Below are 24,181 nucleotides of genomic sequence, written 5' to 3'. Positions count from 1 at the left end.
TAATTAGCCTTTTAAAATGATCAACTTGGATTAGCTAACACAACGTGCCATTGGAACACAGGAGTGCTGGTCGCTGATAATGGGCCTCTGTCCGCCTATGTAGATATTCCATTAAAAATCTGCCGTTTCCAGCTACAATAGTCATTTACAACATGAACAATGTCTACACTGTATTTCTAATCAATTAGATGTTATTTTAATGGACAAAAAATGTGCTTTACTTTCAAAAACAAGGACATTTCTAAGTGACCCCAAACTTTTGAACGGTAGTGTATATATAAAACATTATAGGATCCTGTCATCATTCAAGTGTTGTGTAAGAATGTTCTGACATTTACATCTTTAATACATCTGACATTGATTCTATATTTTTCACACATCATGTAACTTTGAAATCCTGAAGACAAATGAAGACTCAATATTACACTGATTTTATTTAACGTGTTACTTGCCTTTCTGACTTCCTCACCATCACACGGAAACAGACCTAAGCAACACCTGCAGTTACAGTACTGTATCGTATGTCAGAGTTCATGTCCTGTTGTATCAAGTAGATGAAGCTCCGCCCAGGACCATTAACCCACCGAACAAGACCATACCAGTTGGACACACCACAAGGAAACCTGTTGAACCACAGCTTTGCGGCTTCCTGTTATTTACACTCATACAGTGCATTAGGCCTATACGCTGTATGACAAACCTTTAAAATGTAAATGACCTGAATCGATACAATTGCTCAGAGTAATGTCTTTAAATGGTATAGTACAGCATATTGGTTAAAGCTCAAATGATGCAGGACTGAGATGAATTCAGAAACACAGGACTGAGATGAATTCAGAAACACAGGACAGTCACAGGCTGACATCTCATATTCACTTTAATTACCATGGAGATAAAAATACAGCCACATCTTTTGTATATACCAGCCTACAATTTCTATGGTTACTTCATACACTGTTGTACATTTGTCAACAGAAATACCACGCATGATATAAACTGAACAATTAATTTGGGGCCGAATCCTTACTTTCGCACATATCTCAAGCTTGCAATGTGATGTCAATGGGAGATTTGCGTGAAAATGTGAGCTCAGCTGCGGCAGGTTGGGCTGTACTCTGCTGGAGCTGGGAAAGCCTGTGTTGAGATGGACTGAGCATGAGTAGATGAGTTTGGTGGTGTTACAGGTTCAGGCGTGTGTCTGCGTGTGACATCACAGGAAGGGCTCGATGTCGATGTCCAGGGCGGAGCATGGCATGGTGAGCTCAAAGCGGTTGATGACATCAGGGTGAAGGACCCCGAGGCGTCCTATGCTCTTCCCGCGCGCAAAGATCTCAGCACAGCGACCAGGGAAGAAGGTGGAATCTGAAAGAAAAGAGGGGAAACAGAGGGGGTGGTAAGGAAGGAGAGGATCTCAGTGGTCCACTGAAAATAAACATCAAAAATGTAGTCTCTGAATAAATGTTTCTACACAGACGAGACACCTAAGATCAAGCCAAAACGAGACAGAACTATTCTCAGATGTGAGAGACAACTCATTGATTTGTTTTTTAAAACACTGACTGCTAGAGCTTGTTCAAGGAAGAGACCAGCTAGGCTCAGGGTTGCCATAACTCCAGTTCCACAGACATGTTACAATGCTGTTCTGTTCTCTGCTCCCATGGTGCTTCAGTTCTTCCCACACTGCTTTGCTCCTAAAAGCTAATGTACTCCTGAGCCACCGTTCAGATACTTACTCATAACTAGCAACAGAAAAATCTCTGCATGATCTGTGTGTGTGTGTCTTCCAGGGCAGCACCATGACAACCAGTCATTAAAAATGCTACACTAATAGCCAGACAGCCAGCCTGACAAGTGACAACCTATTCCACCAACCGTGAAAACCCTCTTCAGATTCATTCTCACTGAGCCAAGGTCAACACTAACCAGACAGTCAGGAGGGTACAGCATGCCTTTAACAGTGAATGGGAAGGGCTGAATTTGACACAGTTGTTAAGTGAAACGTGGGCATCTGCTCTCCTTCCGCTAACTCCCTAACCACTCAGCCCTACACCGCATGGCTATGAGTGAGACAACTGACAGCTCTCGCTCTCTCTCTGCATAATAGTGTGTAAATGTGACAGTCTACGTGTTTTCTGTAGCTGTGAGTGTTTGTTTCAGGCAGTCTAAATGCCCATGGATCGCCCTGTAAACCCAGGGAGGCGCACTGCAGCAGCAGCAGACGTGACTCACATGCAGTCTGACTCCCACTGCTGACGACACGCTCTCTTACCCTCCATCTCCCCGTTTCTCTATCCTCCACACCCCTGCACTCCCTCTTCACCCCCTCCTCATCCCTCTCTTTCTGTGGTCCTTGAGCCCATCGATTTCCCCACAGATTGTGACAGGAGACGCACATCCTGTGGCGAGTTAAGTGAGGTGGAGTGAGAGACACAGAGATGGGAGGGATTGGAGCTAATTGAGCCCTGCAGAACCCACAGCTCATAAAAACACTGATTTGTGGAACAAGTTTCATGAGTGCAATGGGAAAACATTCACTTCACTAGTGAACAAAATACCCCCTAGAATCATTTCCACTGGAAATACAGCCACAGCTGTACTGTAGCTTGAGGATAGGTGTGAACTGTGAAACCATGATATGGGTTTTAGTTTTATACCACTTCCTTGCCTCCTTTCCTTTATGACCACTGAGTTGGACAAGCTTGTTATGAATTTTTTTCTCCCCAATTTCGTGACATCCTGTTCTGATCTGGTCTCATCGCTGCAACTCCCCAACGGGCTCGGGAGAGGCGAAGGTTGAGTCATGTGTCCTCTGAAACATGACCCGCCAAACCACGCTGCTTAACACCCGCTCGCTTAACCCGGAAGCCAGCCGCACCAATGTGTCTGAGGAAACGCCGTTCAACTGATGACCGAAATCAGCTTGCAGATGACCAGCCACAAGATCGAACCCCAGGCTGTAGTGACGCCACAACACTGCGATGCAGTGCCTTAGACCGCTGCGCCACTCGGGAGGCTAGTTGGACTGGTTTGACACGTCAGTTGAAAGCACCATGGTGAAAACTGAAAACCTATCCAGAGCTTTCACCAATCAGTTGCCATTGAAAGAAACAGAGTCCAGTTTAAACCACTGAGATGGCTCCCTAGTTGTTTTACCGTCAGCAGCCTGGATGTGGTAGCCATTGCCCTGGCCTGGTTTGACCTCCAGCAGCTGCATGACCCTGTCCATCAGACCGTGGATCACCTCAAACCCCGGACTCTTGTTGTAGTAGACAGCACAAAGGCGACGGTTGTTCCTGGCCCCCACGTCTGAGAGGGAGAGCAGAGGACAACGTAGGCATCAGGATATAATGTAGGATGTCTTTAAAAATGGATAATGACAGTGTGTGTATTCTTGAGTATGAGGGAATCAATATGTAAATTAATGTTTGTCCTAATAAAGAAATTGGATAGGCAGGCATACAATGACATTACTTAAACACATATCCATGAATACTGTCTATTATGAATACTTAGGTCACACCCGTACAAAAACACACCTTTGGTTTCATCCTTGAGCACCACGTCTGAAATCTCAAACAGCCTCAGAGGCAGAGGCATCTTCCTGTTGGCAGCAACAGTCTTCAGCAGGCCTGAGAGCAGGGTGGTGCGCGCCACCTGGTGGAGAAGACGAGCACTGCTGTTAACACCACCAACAGCCTCTGACACACCCACCCAGTCACACAGCACCCTCTAGTGGAGAAAAACCCTCACATCAATAGAGGGTGAAAGAATCCAGTCAACTGTTTAACTTCAAAATGGCTGTAGTGTATAGCAACTGTACGAGATCATTCAAAGACCAAAGGGGGGCAGTTTATAATGTTATCAGAGAGACATGATTAATGTAGGGTAATGGTGGTCCACCTGGAACTCAGCTGTCTTGGGGTTGGAGATGTGACATGCTCTGGTCTCTGAGATGTTCTTCAACAGCTTGTCAGCTATGTCCTCCTGAGAACACTGCACAGGAAGACAGATACAACACATGAAAATGTGTGTGTGTTTATTTATTTGGATCCCCATTAGATTTTGCAGAAGCAGCAACTACTCTTCTTGGGGTCCACAAAGGTAGAGAGTGTGGTCATTACCAGGGCGAAGGTGAGGGCCTCCGTGAATCCAGCAGCAGCCAGGTCCTGTCTCAGTAGCTCTGACAGCTTATTAAGTGGGAGCTAAAAACACAACAGTCATGAGGAGAGGGAAAATAAGACCTCACCACTTAATAGCACCCAACCAGCAGCTCCAGTCAACAACCAATCAACCTCACCTGATTGGCTACGGTATATGTGCGCGGCGTGGTGCGGGGAATATTGTTGAAACCGTATGCCATGGCGGCGTCCTCCATGATGTCACAGGCGTGGATGACGTCAGAGCGCGTGGGCGGGATCTCCACCTCGATCTGTTCGCCGTCACTCATGACCTCTGAGCGCAAGCACATCTTGGTCAACAGTTGAGCGATATGCTCAGTCGACTCACTGGGGATTACAAACGTTAAAGCATTACAAACGTTAAACATCGGCAGGTAGCCTAGCGGTTAAGAACATTGGGTCAGTAACTGAAAGGTCGATGGTTTGAATCCCAAAGCCGACTAGGTGATTATTAAAAAATTCATTGATAAAGCACTTAACCCTAATTGCTCATGTAAGACTCTCTGGATAAGAGAGTCATGTAAATGTAAGGATTTTGGTAGCATTCTGCTTAGCATTTAGAGGAGAGGTCTCCAACCCTGTTCCTGGAGAGCTACCCTCCTGTAGGTTATAACTCCAACCCTGTTCCTGGAGAGCCACCCTCCTGTAGGTTATAACTCCAACCCTGTTCCTGGAGAGCTACCCTCCTGTAGGTTATAACTCCAACTGTGTTCCTGGAGAGCTACCCTCCTGTAGGTTATAACTCCAACCCTGTTCCTGAGAGCTACCCTCCTGTAGGTTATAACTCCAACCCTGTTCCTGGAAAGCTACCCTCCTGTAGGTTATAACTCCAACCCTGTTCCTGGAGAGCCACCCTCCTGTAGGTTATAACTCCAACCCTGTTCCTGGAAAGCTACCCTCCTGTAGGTTATAACACTAACCCTGTTCGTTATAACTCCAACCCTGTTCCTGGAAAGCTACCCTCCTGTAGGTTATAACTCCAACCCTGTTCCTGGAAAGCTACCCTCCTGTAGGTTATAACTCCAACCCTGTTCCTGGAAAGCTACCCTCCTGTAGGTTATAACTCCAACCCTGTTCCTGGAAAGCTACCCTCCTGTAGGTTATAACTCAAACCCCAGTTGTAATTAACCTGATTCAGCTGATCAACAAGCTAATTATTGAATCAGATGCGCTAGATTAGGGTTGGAGTTAAAACCTACAGGAGGGTAGCTCTACAGGAACAGGGTTAGAGTTGAAACCTACAGGAGGGTAGCTCTACACGAACAAGGTTGGAGTGAAACCCTACAGGAGGGTAGCTCTACACGAACAAGGTTGGATATTATTTCAAGCCACTTTGTTACCTGATGCCAACTTTGCGGTTGATGAAGTCGGCCGACAGAGTTTCCTTCCTGTAAGCCAGCTCCTGAGGTCACATGGTATAGCAGAAAGGTTGAGGGTTACAAATAGATTGGGGATAATCAGAATGTACATATTGACCAGTGGGTTCTAATATATTTTCCCACAAAAGGAAACAGACTGCAGGGTGATGGTGAGGGGATACAGTACCGGGTACTGACAGGTCCTTCCGTCTGGGTACACCACCTCAGCCTCCTCTACCCTGAGAGAGAGCGACAGAACGTGAGATAGGTCAAGAGGAGTCTTTTAAAGTGGGGCAGGGCAAAGGAACTTCTTATTACTATAACAGATTCCAACTATAACAGATTCCTACTAATTCATGGTCTTATTTTACACACAATAACATATTAGGTATTTCAATCATAGAAATCTAAACAGCTGTTGCCTGGACTCACGTGAAAGGCTCTTCACAATACTCGCAGAACATCGTCACCATCATGTCCAACACAATTTTTGCCTTGGTAAGATCAGTGGCTGTGCACTCGATAAAAACATTCTTTGTATTCAAGGAGATTTTGGAATGGTCCCCTAAAAAACAACAGACACAGAACAGTATCTACAACATACCATGGGTAAATCAATATTGGAAGTCTACGAGGTTAATCGTTTTGGCATATACAGTCCATACGGAAAGTATTCAGACCCCTCGACTTTTTCCACTTTGTTACATTACAGCTTAATTCTAAAATGTATTCAAGTGTTTTTCCTCATCAATCTACACACAATACCCCATAATGACAAAGAAAAAACAGGTTTAGACATATTTGATAATGTATTAAAAATAAACAGAAATAACTTATTTCCATAAGTATTCAGACCCTTGGCTATGAGACTCGAAATGGAGCTCAAGTGCATTCTGTTTCCATTGATCATCCTTAAGATGTTTCTACAACTTGATTGGAGTCCACCTGTTGTAAATTCAATTAATTGGGCATGGTTTGGAAGGGCACACACCTGTCTATAAGGTCCCACAGTTGACAGTGCATGTCAGAGCAAAAACCAAGCCATGAGGTCAAAGGAATTGTCCGTAGAGCCCAGAGACAGGATTGTGTCCAGGCACAGATCTGGGGATGGGTACCACTGAAGGTCAAAGAAGAGAGCGGCCTTCATCATTTTTAAATGGAAGAAGTTTGGAACCACTAAGACGCTTCCTAGATGGCTGCCCGGCCAAACTGAGCAATCAGGGGAGAAGGGCCTTGGTCAGGGAGGTGACAAAGAACCCAATGTTCACTTTGCCAAAAGGCACCTAAAGGACTCAGAAACCAAGATTGAACTCTTCGGCCTGAATGCCAAGCGTCACGTCTGGAGGAAACCTGGCACCATCCCAACGGTGAAGCATTGTGGTGGCAGCATCATGCTGTGGGGATGTTTTTCAGCGGCAGGGACTGGGAGACTAATCAGGATTGAGGGAAAGACTAAAATAGTTAAGTACAGAGAGATCCTTGATGAAAACCTGCTCTAGAGCGCTCAGAACCTCAGACTGGGGGCGAAGGTTCACCTTCCAACGGGACAACGACCCTAAACATACAGCCAAGACAACGCAGGGGTGGCTTCGGGACAAGTCTCTGAATGTCCTTCAGTGGCCCAGCCAGAGCACAGACTTGAAACCAATCGAACATCTCTGGAGAGACCTGAAAATAGCTGTGCAGTGACGCTCCCCATCCAACCTGACAGAGCTTGAGAGAATCTGCAGAGAAGAATGGGAGAAACTCCCCAAATACAGGCGTACGAAGCTTGTAGCGTCATACCCAAGAAGACTCGAGGCTGTAATCACTGCCAAAGGTGCTTCAACAAAGTACTGAGTAAAGGGTCTGAATACTTATGTAAATGTAAATGTGATTTAGGTTTTTTATTTTTAATACATTTGCTAACATTTCTAAAAATCAGTTTTTGCTTTGTCATTATGGGGTATTGTGTGTAGATTGATGAGAGAAAACAAACAATTTAATCAATTTTAGAATAAGGCTGTAACGTAACAAAATGGGTAAAAAGTCAAGGGGTTTGAATACTTTCCAAATGCACTGTATGTGTGTGTCCTCACCATTGATGATTGGAGGCATAGACAGTACAATGCCGTTGCTGTCATAGATGACAGGATATACAGCCTCGTCTTCAATGATGTGTAGATAGTGTCGCAAGTGGCTGTCTGTCTGAGAGGGAGAAATACAAACAAATTGAAAGATTGGATGACAGAAATAAAAGATCTCTAGCCATACACAATCACAACTCATGTTAGAGGTTCATGATCTCTGTAGCCAATCCCTGCTCACCTTGTAGAGAATCATGAGTTCCTGTGCGGTGTACTCCTTTGCCTGGTTGAGAGGTTTGAAGCGGATGTCACCAGGTGGTTTGGCTGTGTAGGTGAAGGGGCCTGAAATGGTGTCCAGGTCATGGGTGCCGATGGCAACCAGAGTCCTTTTCCTACAGAGCACAGATTACAGTCAATTCACACACTGTCACAACATCCACTGAGACAATATCTCAGAGACTACCAGAGAAGAACACACTGAAAGACATCACTGAAGTATGAGGCATGGTATTGAAAAAGGTCTCTGACCAAAACATTGACAATAAATATGCAGAGGTGAAATTGTGTGTGTAATAAGTAAGCCTTGTCCGAGCCAGAATGGCCCATAGGGTCAGGAGCCTATCTCCTGTTTTTTGTAGAGCAAGGCAGCTTGATGTACAAGTACACCAATTGGATGCTAAACTGTCGCAGGGCCTTACCCACAATCCAAGCATAGAGCCATCAGTCTTTGGTATGACTCAAACAAGGACCGAACCCCCAACATTCCAATCTAAGGGCAGACACTAACCTCAAGGCCACTGAGTTGGTCAAACTTGTGTGTGTTGTATATATTTTTCTGTGAAGGTAGAGATGTGTTAGGTGTCTGACTAACCTACAGACGTTCTGATGGAGTTTTTCCTGTAGTTCGATAAAGCTGTCGTAGCGTTCCTGTGTGAAGGTGATGTTCCTCAGGACTGCAGCCACAGCGTGGGGTCGCACAACAGTTGTCTACGACAGGCACAAACAGGGGCACCCACAGTCGGTCAGGATTATCTCATTCATCTCTAAAAACTATATCTTACTTCCAACACAAACCCTCCTTTGCACAGCCTCAACAAATGTAGAGGAAATCATCAACAGCTCAATATCTTAATTCATCATCTTGTCACAAAGGACTGCTGTGGTGGTTCATTCATGACAAGATGTATGACCCAACCTAACCCTCTGCCCCAAACCCAGGTCAGTAAACAGTCCACTCCATGTTTCCCCCTTCCCCACAACCAAATGAACACAACCCTACACTCTGCCCGAAATCAGGTCAGTAAACAGAGAGTATGCTCCAATGTGAGCAAGATAAAGGAGCTGATTGTGGACTACAGGAAAAGGCAGGCCAAACAGGCCCCCATTAACATCGACAGGGCTGTAGTGGAGCGGGTCGAGAGTTTCAAGTTCCTTGGTGTCCACATCACCAACGAACTCTCATGGTCCAAACATACCAAGACAGTCATGAAGAGGGCACGACAAAACCTTTTCAGTACCCCCTCAGGAGACTGAAAAGATTTGGCATGGGTCCCCAGATCCTCAAAAGGTTCTACAGCTGCACCATCGAGAGCATCCTGACCGGTTGCATAACCGCCTGGTATGGCAACTGCTCGGCATCTGACCACAAGGCGCTAGAGGGTAGTGCGGTACATCACTGGGGCCAAGCTTCCTGCCATCCAGGACCTATTTAATAAGCAGTGTCAGAGGAAAGCCCATAAAATTGTCAGAGACTCCAGTCACCCAAGTTATAGACTGTTTTCTCTGCTACCGCACGGCAAGTGGTACCGGAGCGCCAAGTCTAGGCCCAAAAGGCTCCTCAACAGCTTCTACCCCCAAGCCATAAGACTGCTGAACAATTCATAAAATCCCTTTTGTACACTGCTACTACTCGCTGTTCGTTTGTTACCTATGGATAGTCACTTCGCCACCACCTACATGTACAGAGTACCTCAACTAGCCTGTACCCCCGCACACTGACTCAGTACCGGTGCCCCCTGTATATAGCCTCGTTATTGTTATTCTTGCCTACCTCCCTACATTTGCACACACTGTACATAGATTTTTCGATTTTATTTTATTTTGTGTTATTGACTGTATGTTTGTTTATGTTTAACTCCGTGTTGTTTTTGTCACACTGCTTTGCATTCGGCGCAAGTGACAAATAAAGTTTGATTTGATGTTCCCTCCCTTCCTCTGTGATGATCAAATGACCCAACCCTACACTCTGCCCCAAACCCAGGTCATTAAACCGAGTCTGGTCCGTGTTTTCCACCCACCTCCTCTGTGATGACCAGCCTCTGAGGCTCACTGCTGGCTGGACTCACACGCCTGTAGCGAGGGGCTTCCATCCTGGAGCGCAGACACACATGGACATGTCAATACACAGCTGAACACACAACACACACAATAAAGCAGCACAAGCTGAAGTACTTTGGCAATGTAAAAGTCATGTTTAAGCACACAATTCTCCATATAGATGTGTTTACATACTTCTGCTTGAAGACCTGCAGGCCCCTGACCAGCCCTTCCAGACACAGAAGGTCATAGCGGTTAGCTGGGACATCGATCTTATACAGAATCACATCAGACGCCCCCTCTGCCTTGGTGTCCCCCTGCTCACGACTGATGATGTCCTTCTCTGAGGTCTGAAGGACAGGGTTAGGGGGAGAATAGTTAACCAATGTATTGTTTTTGGGATATCACACAAACAATTGGATATGGCTGAGGTTCATCCTCACTGTCTTCTACTCACAATCTCATCGAGCTCCAGCCCAAACTCAAAACACAACTCATCAAATTCTTCATCAGCTGAAATGAAGGGAAAGAAAATAGCATTTTAATATGTTGGAATAATTCGTATATTATGGTCCCACCTCCATTCTTAATTTAAATAAGATTTTACTAGTTAAATGGACGTAGCTATGTGGTGTTCAGTACAGTAACTTAGCAGGGTAGGATAGGTCTGGATAGGGAAATGATGCAATCGTCGTGAAATAACAAGCATCATCAGTTCTGTCAACTATCAAATCATGTTTTCAATCACTATTCAGTAGAGACAGAGTATATGCCGTTTTGTATGTAACATATGTGATTTGTTGTTAAACAACCCACAAAAAAAGCGTGATATGCTGTTATTGCCACGGCATCAGCCACTGTCTTAGCTAGGTAGCCACAGTAGCTAACTTAGGCAGCTATCTCGCTATATATATATATAGGTACCTTCTGTCTGAAAATACAACGCAGAAACTAGTTAAAAGTTCTAATTCTACAATTTACTGAATATATATTACTTAAAAAGGTAAGTAACATTTCTTACTGTATGTTCTGCCCAATGCATGAAACAGAAGATCCCTTTTGACACTGACAGTCGGCATGTTGACCACGACTAACCGCTAGCTACTAATCTTTCCTCCAAGACTGAAGGACCCACCGAAGCCAGCTGTAGCTGTCCGAGATAATGCCAGCCTGAATTATTGGTATAAAGTACTACTCGTACCAAAAGTCTCAAATTGACATTTGGTATCGAATTAAATGGCCATTTCAAATATTTAATTCACAGTCACACTGGATTATCGAAGATCAAGTATAACAGTGTTGAACCGTTTATGTATTGTGAACGCACCTTTGTTGGTCTGCCAGTGCCAGGTGGGAAGGGTAAGGTGATACCTAAGGTGCCTTCAAGACAACTGGGATCTCGGAAAAATACGAGGTCCAACCATGACGTCAGTGATTTTCATGTCGGAAAGTCGGAGCTCTAGATAGAGGCCTGACTTCCCGAGTTGGAATTCCGAGTCGGATGACCGTTTGAAAGATGTTTCCCAGTCAGAGCTCGTTTTTTTCCGATGTTCCAGTTGTCTTAAATGCACTCAAGTCGGACGTTGGAGATTTCCGATTTCCCAGTTCCCAGTTGTTTTGAACGTGGCACTAGTCAGTTGCAGAACGGAATGCGTTCAAATGAAATGTCTTTCACATTTAACCCAACCCCTCTTAATCAGAGAGGTGTGGGGGCTGCCAAAAACTATATTTTGGTATTTGTTTCATTAGTCCATTGTTGACATAGTCCCAAAATGTTTTGCTTGTCAACAATCAAGTTTTCAAGTTATGTAACTTTCAAAATACAGAAATCATCCCCATATGACAAGTTTCCCTCAAAACATTATTGAACAGACAGATACATGGATGTGGCAGGGTGTAGCTTGAAGTAATGAGCATCCTATTTAAAGGGCAGCGGAGCGTTCCCAAAATCCACCTGTTTTTCAACTGTTCGTACAGAACAGCACTGTTTCCGTTTAATTGAACATTGCTGTACATTTTTTTATACTGAAAGCAGCCATGGACGTCAATGTTTGCACGCACACGCTTCATTCTACTTCTTTTCTGCTTCCTGTCCGCGGTAGCATGGTGCTCGTATTGCGAGGCTGATTAGCTAGGACAGACAGGTGTGTGTACGCAAAGTGAAAACACAACATGGAAACCATGTTTGGCTTTGATTTTGAGGGGGGTGGTAGCATCTAACAATTGTATTTCATTATTTCCTGGGCACCCACTCGGCGAAGTAATTGACAACCTCCTAATCAGAACCTTCAACCTATTACAGATATATCTTCGGAAGTGGGAAAAGTGTTGCCAAACAGGCAGAGGCAAGGGTCGGTAAATAACTCTCAAGGTGGTGTTATAAGGATAGATCAGAGTCCCACTGGGGTCTAAACTGGGCTAGGAATAGGCCGACTGTGGAAATGTAGGGCTAACACAGTTACACCAAACAGTTCATAACAAAAGCCATGTATTGCTACGGGTATTTGGAACATATTTGATGTTATATAATTGCGATAGGCTATCAAATATTAGGCTTCTTAATCCACAATCACACTGGATTATGCCTAGCCTAATTCATCTGACTGTGATAGTAAAAGCGGTTAGATTATGCCCTATTGAAGACCAGTGGAGGCTGGTGTCAAAAATTGTAGGTGTGACCAAGGCCCCTACTACTATAATATACCCCACCTATTTGCTGAAAAGTGGTGCGGTGTACAAAAGATTGTCTATTATATTGACAAGATATTTGAGTGACTGCTCTATCAATGGAAATGCATGTCCTCAAAGATGGAAGGCAGGCAGGAGGAGGTGAGGTCAGGTGGGACCATTCTAGCTAATGAGACGGCAGATACGTGTGAACAACAGGGCATAGAGATAGATAGACAAACAAATAAACCAAAATAAAAGCTAAGTCTTCTCATGCTTTGGCATGAGGGTCTGCTATATAAACTGATTTAAAGCAGTGTTGGGGGAAAAACATACAACATTATAAAATCCATGTACACAAACAAGTGTGTAGTTAAAATTGGCAAAAAACACATTTCTTTCCACAGGGCCGTGGGGTGAGACAGGGATGCAGCTTGAGCCCCACCCTCTTCAACATATAGCTCTGTCAACAAATTGGCAAGGGCACTAGAAGACTCTGCAGCACCTGGCCTCACCCTACTAGAATCTGAAGTCAAATGTCTACTGTTTGCTGATCTGGTGCATCTGTCCCCAACTGTCATGGATCCCCCCATTACTGCTGCTCATTCCGTTCTCCAGCTCCAGTCTACGTTCTCCAGCTCCAGTCTACGTCATCAGCCTCTGAACTGGATCATCACCACCAACCCCGGACTTTATGCACACCTGGTTCCCATTCCCCCTGATTAGTATTTGTATATATGTGCCCTCTGTTCCCCATTGTTCTTGTCGATCATTGTCCTATGCCCGTTGGTCTTGTGAGTACCTGTGCTCTGTTTTATTTGGGTTTTTGGTGTTACGTGTATTTTGTGCACTTGTTATTACGGGTCTCGTCCTGTGAATTATTTAGAGGTTTACACCTAGCTCTTTTGTTTTGGGTAGAGACTTAAAAAAAAAAAACGTATTCCTACGCCTGTCTCCCACCCTTATGCAACGCGACAGAATGATCGACCCAATATAAATGGAGACAGCGGGAAAGTCAGAGCTGGCGACCATCGTAGGGACAGTCCAGCATCACGAGGACTGTCTCTCCAGACTCGGCAGCGCTATGGACAGCGTGCTGGCAACCATCCTGCGTTTGGAGGGTAATGTACAGTCCCTCTAGTCTCTAGCACTGGTTCTGGTACCAACCTCCACACCACCACTACCTGCCCCTGTCCCATCTGAGCCGGTTCGCGGAATACCCCTGAGCACTTGACGGCGCGCCAGCGAGATGCAAGGGATTCCGCAATGCGACCTGTACCTCGCTCCCTACGCTAAGGCTGTCTCTGCGAGAGACAGGGTTGCCACTGTCATCTCGGCACTGACAGGACGAGCCCTGGACTGTGGTGCCGCGGTCTGGGAGACGGGTGGACCCGAGGTCGAGTCCTATGAGCGCTTTACTCTCCTCTTCTGCTCGGTGTTTGATCATCCTGTGGAGGGCCGAGAGGGGGTTGAGCGCCTACTCCGACTATACCAGGGATCTAGGACCGCCTCGGAGTTCGCCCTGGATTTCCGGACAATCGCGGCCTCCACCGGATGGAACGAGTCACCGTTTCCCGCAGCGGACTGCGGGAGGAGGTACAGATGGAGTTAGCCTGCCGTGATGACCATCTGTCACTTGACCAGCTCATCAGCATGGCTATCCGGTTGGACAACCTCCTGCGGTCCGCCAAAGACCTGCACGGGAATCCGGAGCCCATGGCTACACCTGCTCTGTTCTCAAAGCAGATGGAGGTGGGCTCTGCACGTTTGCCCGAGGTAGAGCGTAGGAGAAGGAGGAATCTGGGCCTCTGCTCCTATTGTGGAGAAATGGGTCATTTCTCCCCTACCTGCCCTCTATCCAATAATAGGTGAGGTGACAAACCAGGGAATTCCCCTACTCCAACCCAGGTAGGAGGCAAGATCTCCTCTCCTTTTCTGTCAACTCAACTAGTGTGTTTCCCCATTAAATTTCCTGAATACCCTAGCCTCTCACTCTCGTTAGCTCTGATTGATTCCGGAGCTGCCGGGAATCTTTTAGATAGAGCACTGGCCACTGCATTACGCATTCCTTTGGTTCCCCGACAGTCACACATTCCGGTTTGAGCCCTGGATAATCATCCAAAAGGGACAGGGCTCGTACATCACATCACTGTTCCCATTTCTCTGCTGACCCATGACACTCATTTAGAACAGGTCACCTTTTTGATTAAAGACACCCCCACGCACCCCGTTGTTTTAGGTCTCCCCTGGTTGAGTTGGTATAACCCTGTTATTTCTTGGTCCTAGAGGAGACTGCTGGGTTGGTCGCAGGAGTGTCAGGGGAGGTGTCTCGCAGTGTCTGTCAACACCACTACTGTGGAAATTCCAGACCACGCCCCTCAAGTGGATTTACCGGAGGAATACCAGGATCTGCACCGGGTTTTATCTAAGACCCAGGCTACACGCCTGCCTCCTCATCGCTCCTGGGACTGTGCCATTGACATGCTGTCTGACGTAGCCCTCCCAAGAGGACACGTCTATCCCCTCTCAAATGTGGAGACAGAGGCCATGGAGACCTACATACAGGAGAGCCTCCAGAAAGGTTTTATCCACCCCTCTACATCACCAGCCTCCTCAAGCTTATTTTTTGTTAAGAAGAAAGATGGGGGACTGCGCCCCTGCATTACCTATCGAACACTGAAGCCACCGTGAAGTTCAGCTATCCTTTACCCCTCATCCCAACCATCATCGGACAAATGCATGTGGCGCAGCACTTCACGAAACTGGACTTGAGGGACGGCAACAATCTGATGCGCATTTGTGCAGGCGACAAATGTAAAACGGCCTTCCCCTGTCTAATGCTCCTTCCGTCTTCCAGGCCTTTATTAACGAAGAGTTTCGGGACATGCTGGGAAGGGGCATAGTGGTTTATATAGAGAACATTTTGGTCTATTCTGCTGACCGCGCCCAGCATGTCTCGTTAGTCAGGTCTGTTCTGGGAAGAATGTTGGAGCATAATCTACAGTTGAAGTCAGAAGTTTACATACACTTAGGTTGGAATCATTAAAACTCGTTTTTCAACCACAAACTATAGTCGGTTAGGATATCTACATAATTTTGCATAATTCTTCCAACAATTCTTTACAGACAGATTATTTCACTTATAATTCACTGTATCACAATTCCAGTGGGTCAGAAGTTTACATACAATAAGTTGACTGTGCCTTTAAACAGCTTGGAAAAATCCAGAAAATTATGTCATGGCTTTAGAAGCTTCTGATAGTATAATTGACATCATTTGAGTCAATTGGAGGTGTACCTGTGAATGTATTTCCGACCAACCTTCAAACTCAGTGTCTCTTTGCTTGACATCATGGGAAAATCCAAAGAAATCAGCCAAGACCTCATGAAAAGACCTCCACAAGTCTGGTTTATCTTTGGGAGCAATTTCCAAATGCCTGAAGGTACCACGTTCATCTGTACAAACAATAGTACGCAAGTATAAACACCATGGGACCACGCAGCCATCATACTGCTCAGGAAGGAGATGCGTTCTGTCTCCTAGAGATGAATGTACTTTGGTGCGAAAAGTGCAAATCAATCCCAGAACAACAGCAAATTACCCTGTGAAGATGCTGGAGGAAACAGGTACAAAAGTATCTATATCCACAGTAAAACGAGTCCTATATCGACATAACCTGAAAGGCCGCTCAGCAAGGAAGAAGCCACTGCTCCAAAACCGCCATAAAAAAAGCCAGACTACGATTTGAAACTGCACATGGGCACAAAGATCATACTTTTTGGAGAAATGTCCTCTTGTCTGATGAATCAAAAATAGGACTGTTTGGCCATAATGACCATCGTTATGTTTGGAGGAAAAAGGGGGAGGCTTGCAAGCCGAAGAACATCATCCCAACCGTGAAGCACGGGGGTGGCAGCATCATGTTGTGGGGGTGCTTTGCTGCAGGAGGGACTGTTGCACTTCACAAAATAGATGGCATCATGAGGCAGGACAATTATGTGGATATATTGAAGCAACATCTCAAGACATCAGTCAGGAAGTTAAAGCTTGGTCGCAAATGGGTCATCCAAATGGACAATGACCCCAAGCATACTTCCAAAGTTGTGGCAAAATGGCTTAAGGACAACAAAGTCAAGGTATTGGAGTGGCCATCACAAAGCCCTGACCTCAGTCCTATATAAAATTTGTGGGCAGAACTGAAAAAGCGTATGCAAGCAAGGAGGCCTACAAACCTCAGTTACAACAGCTCTGTCAGGAGGAATGGGCCAAAATTCACCCAACTTATTGTGGGAAGCTTGTGGAAGGCTACCCGACATGTTTGACCCAAGTTAAACAATTTAAAGGCAATGCTACCAAATACGCATTGAGTGTATATAAACTTCTGACTCACTGGGAATGTGATGAAAGAAATAAAAGCGGAAATAAATAATTCTCTCTACTATTATTCTGACATTTCACATTCTTAAAATAAAGTGGTGATCCTAACTTCCCGAAGACAGGAATTTTTTACTAGGATTAATTAAATTGTCATGAATTGTGAAAAACTGAGTTGAAATGTATTTGCCTAAGGTGTATGTAAACTTCCGACTTCAACTGTATATGTTAAACAAGAAAAATGTTTGTTTTTCCAGCCGTCCGTGTCCTTTTTGGGCTACCTCATATCCACGGAGCGAGTGGAGATGGAGGAGCAACCCGTCAACGCAGTCAGGTCATGGCTCATCCCTAACTCTGTGAAAGCAGTCCAGCGATTCCTGGGGTTCGCCAACTATTTCCGGAGGTTCATCCAGGGCTTCAGTTCGGTGGTCGCGCCTCTTACCTCCCTGCTGAGAGGAGGTCCCCCGCGGCTTCGTTGGACGGCGGAGGCAGAGAGAGCGTTCTAGACGCTGAAGGCACGCTTCACCTCTGCGTCCGTGCTGGCACATCCCGACCCCTCACTCCCCTTCATCGTCGAGGTGGATGCCTCCGAGGTAGGAGTCGGGGTAGTGCTGTCCCAGCGCACCAGAACCCCTCCAAAGCTGCAACCCTGCACCTTTTACTACGACGTAGGGGGACCCTACGACGTAGGGGACCGGGAACTCTTGTCGGTTAAGAAGGCTCTGAAGGCATCGAGGCACTGACTGGAGGGGTCCAAACACCCTTTCCTGGTGTGGACGGACCACCGCAACCTGGAGTACATCAGGGCAGCAAAAAGGCTAAACCCGAGACAGTCCAGGTGGGCTCTATTCTTCGCCAGGTTACAATTTACACTTTCCTATAGGCCAGGCTCGAAGAACATGAAGGCGGACGCCCTGTCTCACCTCTATGATGCAGAGGAGAGGCAGGGAGAGGAGACCTCCATCATCCCTCCCTTCCGTATCATCGCGCTAGTGGTGTGGGACATAGATGCCGACATACAGCAGGCCCTGTGTACGGAACCCGCACCTGCACACCACTGTGACTGACCCAAAATTAAGGAAAGCTTTGACTATGCACAGACTCAGTGAGCATAGCTTTGCTATTGAGAGAGGCCGTCGCAGGCAGATCTGGCTCTCGAGAGAAGACAGGCTATGTGCACACTGCCCACAAAATGAGGGGAAAACTGAGCTGCACCTCCTAACCTCCTGCCAAATGTCTGACCATATTAGAGACTGTTATGCAGGGAGTCAGGAAGCAGGTGCAGAAGGAGAGTTTAGTAACAATGATGCAAGGCAAATGAACTAAACTGTGAGGACAGACACTGGGATTTGAGAATCAAGTACAGGGAGTGAACATTTAATGTATAACGGATATGAAACAAAACAAGGACAGCGTCTGGACAAGGAAAACATAACGACAATAATGCTGACACCGGGATCAAACTGAGGAACAGACAGATATAGAGGGGGCAATCACTAAAGTAAAGGAGTCCAGGTGAGTCCAATAAAGCGCCGATGCGCGTAATGATGGTGACAGGTGGGTGTAATGATGGGCAGCCTGGCGCCCTCGAGCGGTAGGGAGGGGTAGCGGGAGCAGTGTACTGGATGTGTACTGAACATGAAAGCAAACCAATACTTCCTGATGAAGGTAATCAAGGTGATGATGAAGTCCAGGTGTGCGTAATGATGGGGGGAGAGAGGGAGCGGGAGTAGGCGTGACAGAGACAGAGATCTCCCTCAGATTATACAGACCCACAAATAACTAGAAACCAAATCCAATTTGGATTAACTTCCATATCTATTAGGTGAAATACCACGGTGTGGCATCACAGCATCAAGATTTGTGACCTGTTGAACACACAATGAACACCATTGTAAATACAACCCATATTTATATTTATTTATTTTCCCTTTTGTACTTCAACTACTTGAACATTGTTGCAACACTACATAGCCATAATATAACATTTGAAATGTCACTAATCTTTTGAAACTTTTGTGAGCGTAATGTTAATTTTTAATTGTTTATTTCACCTTTGTTTATTATCTATTTCATTTGCTTTGGCAATGTAAGCACATGTTTCCCATGCCAATAAAGCCATTTGAATTAAATTGATAGAGAACTCATCTTTATGTCTGTGCCATTATAGCATCTGTGACAGTATGGACAGTGCCATTGATACCCTCTCCATTTTAATGTAGTCAATTTCTTCTTCATTGGCTGAATGCTCTCAACTCGTAGGAATCCCCACCCAATTGACTACTTTAAAATGGTGGAAGCCCTCAATGACAATGTCCATGCTAAAATGATTTATATCCATGATGACAACAGGTACAACTCCGATATAAAGTCATTTTTGGGTAAGTCGCCAAAATGCCAAGTGTATCAATGCATTCATAACAACCTAACCATTACGAAACTTCTATTCAATCAAATAAGACTCCCCTAGCAAATTGGCAATTACATTTTTCTAGACCAAGTTAGACACACTCTCATTGACCTCCATTCAAAAATTCCTCATTCGTGGGCTTATTTTTGTAGACAGAGTTTAGGCAGAGTAAAACCTTGCTTCGCCTCTTCTTCTCTGGGTGTACTTAATTAAACTGTTTGCTTGTACTTCACATTTTCCACAAGATGATGCTAGAACAACAGGCCGAAGCCTGATCTAGCAATCACGTTTAGAGTAGTGTTTTGGAAGTTGATAAAGTAAAGTGTATTGTAAGCACCCAGGCACACAAGAATGAGTATAGCCTATCATTTGTATTTGACTTGAATAGTCCTGCGCCTGAAGTCTCGCCAAAATGCCACGAACTTGGACGACCGCCTTGTTAGAGCTGCTAAGTATAAAAAGATTTTGGCAAGGACAGGGGCATAAGATTGTGACCCTTCCTCTGCTCTGTTCCCCTGATATCCTTTTAGAACCCGGGAGTGGGAAACGCAGACATGGTGAAGATTGAGTTTGCACCCTTGAATATCCCGCTCAACCGACGTTTCCAGACAGCTGCAGTTCTTCAATGGGTCTTCTGCTTTCTCTTTGGAGGTAACTGGTAGGCTACTGCGCACTTCCTCATCTTCAGCAAATCATAACCATAGTGGCCTAGGGTTGAGGTCAATTCAAGTCAGTGCTTGCTTATGTGATGCCCATATTTTTCTGCACATCCATCTGTCTAGCGCAGTGTTGTTTTTGTGTGTACGTTGTGATCGTGTTGAATGGATACTGGCACGTGGCTGCTCTGTATGCCCTGTGGCTCTACCTGGACTGGGACACACCTCAGGCTGGGGGCCGCAGGTCTGACTGGGTACGCCACTGGACCGTGTGGAAACACTTCGGAGACTATTTCCCCATCCATGTAAGTAGGCTTATGACGTTTTCTGGTTGTTTAGCCAATGCATTTTATGATGCATGGAGGCCAATTAATATAAAGCCTCATTATTATCAACAGTAATAGGTTATAACACCATTCTTTTTATAATTTAGACTGTGTAAAGACACTCAGAATTCCTTATTGAATTCCATGTTGGATTAATAATAACACAATTTGTATACAACAATAACAAAATTTGTATACAAATGCCGATTAACTGACTGATGAAAATATAATTGAGGACGTTTGTCTCAAAGCAAGCATGACTGCCTACCTACTCTTTATCCACTGCCCTTTGGTGTATTAATAGCTCAAATAGGTCAAAGCCATTGTAAAGAGGTCATTGGCCAGTACATCATGGTATTTCCATGGCTAAAGGCCCAGCCCCCTGTCACATCCAGCCATTCTGTGGTTGAGTTCCTGCCCGACTACATTGCAGTGTAAAAACATTTGAGGTGACTGACAGTGACACATGGACAGACAGTGACACAATAAATACCGCCTTGCACACTCATGCCTGCACCTAGCTGATCTAGGGTGTAATCATTAGTCCAACAGTTGCAAACAAAAGTTTCTAATGGAAAAAAACAGGTATGCTTATCCCCGTTTCGTTCTGTTTAAGAAAAGTTTTTTAACAGAATTGGCGGAATGAATACACCCCTGATCACACGTAAACACAGTTCACTTTCATAACAGTCACACTGTATTCCTTCTCGCATCAATGCGCTCCCTTCCTCTTACCTTTTCCCTTCGCTTGTGGACTTCAATGCACAACATTTGATGTGACCAGGCATATGTGACCAGGTGAAAAAACCTTTCCAAGCCAAAGCCTAAACTAGCTAGCTGCATTTGATAGCTAAGTAAGTTTGAATCAATTATTTGGTGACGTGAATATATTTAGTATAATTTTATCTAAAACTATCACTTTCTTAAATGAAATTCACTGAGGAGGATGGTCCTCCCCTTCCTCCTCTGAGGAGCCTCCGCTGATCTTACAAGGCCTGGTTATGTATTTAACATATTAGCTAACATCTAGTCAGGCAGGAACTCAACCTGTGTCTTATCCATTGTCCTCTCACTATTCATGTCTTGTCTGTGGTCAGCTGATTAAGACATGTGACCTAGACCCAGAGAGGAACTACCTGATGGGGTTCCATCCTCACGGAATCCTGGTCGCCGGAGCGTTTGGGAATTTCTGTACTGAATACACAGGCTTCCGGGAGCTCTATCCAGGAATGACTCCTTACCTGCATACCCTCGGCATCTGGTTCAGCTTCCCATTCTTCCGGGACTATCTCATGTCCTCAGGTGAACCTTGTTAGGGATTTATTTATTCCACCACAATGCTTCTGTTTTTTCTGATTTAAACACTATCAATAGGCTTTTAAGGTTTGTTAAATTACATTTAAAGGTCCAAACATTGTGTGTGCACACTGTAGTGCAGTTTTAGTTTGTCAACAATTCTTTCTTCATATTGAAGATATTAGAAGTTTTTTCTAATAAACCCTGTCATGTGAAGAAAAAAAATCCTGGCCCACATTTGTTCTAAATATACTGTGCTGCACTTCCCCTAAGGGGTTGTCTCTTGTTCCAAGAAGAGTCTTACCCACGTGTTGAGCCAGAAGGGAGGGGGAAACGTGTCAATCATAGTGATTGGTGGGGCGGCAGAGTCCCTGGAGGCCAGGCCTGGGAGCCTCGTCCTGGAGGCCCTCAACAGGAAGGGCTTCGTCAAGATTGCTCTCAGGTGTGGGTGAGTGCATCGTTCCTGCCTTATTTCCTATCAACTACTCCTCATCTATAACCGTCTCGTTTATAATCAAGTATTAGAAATGTTCATGTTGACTGAAACCTCCTCCGTAAGGGCCATTACTGAATGTACTGTAGGCCATGAAGTGAACTATGAATCTTAACCCCAGGGCTTTTAATGACAGATGTGTTGAGGTGAAAGGAAATGCACTGTAATATTTCCTGTACACACACACACCTGCTAAAATAAAAGATTTATGCCTCCGCTCAGAGGTTTGAAAGAATCATTAATTTGACTCGGCATTTAGTTGTTAAAAACAGAACTAAGATACACTCGGGTCAGGAGGATTATGGGTAGGCACTCCACATTCCACTTCAGATAGATTGGTGTGAGCCGAAGATGACTTTGGAGTTGGAGCAATAATGACAGGAACATATATTCTTTTTAATAACAAAACATCCAAAAAGGATCAGATCTCATTTAAATACATAGATTTTGCAAACAACCACAAATGTAAAATTACAAGGTTGCAGTCAAACGTGAAATTATGCCGCTGGTAAAAATGCAGACTTCTCTCACCCTCTCCTGTGTGCAGAGCTCATCTGGTGCCAGTGTTCTCTTTTGGGGAGAATGATCTGTTTAATCAGCTGAAGAACCCAAAGGGCTCCCTGGTCCGTACCATCCAGGAGGGCATGAGGAAGACCCTGGGCTTCAGTTTGCCTCTGTTCCACGCCCGGGGGGTTTTCCAGTACAGCTTGGGCTTCATGCCCTTCAGACAACCCATTTACACCATCGGTGAGTGGTGGGGAATGGGAGATAATATGGGTGGAAAGTGACGGGAAGAGATGGGTGACGAGAGGGAATAGAGACTAAAATATGACCCATTTCTGTCTATGGGGAAACATATTCCAAAAACTATTTACAAACAACATTCAGAAACAATGTGCAGTCACAGTGCTCTGATTGTATGAATTCCTCTAGTTAGCTAGTCATCACCCAGATGGTCAAATAAAAGCTCACTGAGAGAACAGCCGACATATGACAAACTGGTAAACTGGTTCATAGGTGACTGTGTTATGGGTAACAGTAACTGTGGCAGCAGCTGTCAGCCAGGACATCATGACCAGCTGGAACAGAGCCACCCACGGTGAAGGGTCACTGGGCTACAGCCAATCAAATTACCTCAGAGCTGTAACCTCATGTGTTTTGTCCTCAGTCTTGCCCTCTGTTCCACTTCCTTTATCCTTCCTCTCCCTTTCTCTCCAGTTCCTCCTCTGAGTCACTACATTTGAACATTCTATAATTCCTCTGCCTTTCATTTTCTGCTCTCACTGAATCCCCTCTGTATTTCTACTCGATCTTTCCCTCCTTACCTCTCTCCATTCCACCCCTTCCCTTCCTCCCTCTATCTCTCTCAGTGGGAGAGCCCATAGTGGTGGAAAGGAACGTGAGCCCCTCGTCTGATGAGGTGGACAGGCTGCATGGCTGTTACCTGGGGGCGCTGGCTAAGCTGTTTGAGCAGCACAAGGCTGAGTACGGGATCCTAGAGAACCAGCACCTCATCTTCACCTGACCAGACCAGATAAGCTCAGATAGCCTACACTGTAGGATTGGACCATTCAACCAGCTCCTGACCCATATACACTGATACAGACATTCAAACAAACATAATGCAAACATACATATAAGCACACACAGAAAATGGACACATGTGCATACTTGCACACACATATTGTGCAGCGCATTCAGAAAGTACCCCTTGACCTTTTCCACATTTTGTGACTTTACAGCCCTATTCTAAAATTGATTAAATAAGTGTTTTTCCTCATCAATCTACACATAACACACCATAATGTCAAAGCGAAAACAGTTTTTTAGAAATGTTTGCAAATATATTAAAAATAAAAACACACCTATTCAGACCCTTTGCTATGAGACTCAATTGAGCTCAGGTGCATCCTGTTTCCATTGATCATCCTTGAGATGTTTCTACAACTTGATTGGAGCCCACCTGTGGTAAATTTAATTGATTGGACATGATTTGGATAGGCACACACCTGTCTATATAAGGTCCCACGGTTGACAGTG

At 45.2% G+C, this 24,181-nt stretch overlaps 2 protein-coding genes across 2 annotated transcripts; one reads left to right on the top strand and one right to left on the bottom strand.

Moving 5' to 3' along the window:
- Positions 1 to 417: 417 nt before the first annotated feature.
- On the bottom strand, positions 418 to 11,067 carry LOC120028638 (phenylalanine--tRNA ligase beta subunit-like). Its single transcript, XM_038973852.1, has 16 exons — positions 10,940 to 11,067; positions 10,376 to 10,431; positions 10,114 to 10,268; positions 9,900 to 9,972; positions 8,474 to 8,589; positions 7,844 to 7,994; positions 7,615 to 7,723; positions 5,969 to 6,101; positions 5,724 to 5,775; positions 5,519 to 5,580; positions 4,298 to 4,505; positions 4,122 to 4,202; positions 3,901 to 3,993; positions 3,537 to 3,654; positions 3,154 to 3,306; positions 418 to 1,362 (listed from the first exon to the last, which is right to left on the bottom strand). The coding sequence occupies exons 1-16, from the start codon at positions 10,995 to 10,997 to the stop codon at positions 1,211 to 1,213; spliced, it is 1,770 nt and encodes a 589-aa protein (XP_038829780.1). The 5' UTR covers positions 10,998 to 11,067; the 3' UTR covers positions 418 to 1,210.
- A 7,531-nt stretch (positions 11,068 to 18,598) lies between these two features.
- Positions 18,599 to 23,666, top strand: LOC120028481 (2-acylglycerol O-acyltransferase 1-like). The gene is made up of 7 exons (XM_038973685.1): positions 18,599 to 18,628; positions 19,901 to 20,021; positions 20,153 to 20,331; positions 21,450 to 21,654; positions 21,922 to 22,096; positions 22,689 to 22,888; positions 23,512 to 23,666. The coding sequence occupies exons 1-7, from the start codon at positions 18,599 to 18,601 to the stop codon at positions 23,664 to 23,666; spliced, it is 1,065 nt and encodes a 354-aa protein (XP_038829613.1).
- Positions 23,667 to 24,181: the final 515 nt, after the last annotated feature.

This window comes from Salvelinus namaycush, chromosome 34 (genome assembly GCF_016432855.1).
Source record: "Salvelinus namaycush isolate Seneca chromosome 34, SaNama_1.0, whole genome shotgun sequence".
Taxonomy (NCBI): Eukaryota; Metazoa; Chordata; class Actinopteri; order Salmoniformes; family Salmonidae; genus Salvelinus; species Salvelinus namaycush.
This window is presented reverse-complemented; position numbering and strand designations above follow the sequence as displayed.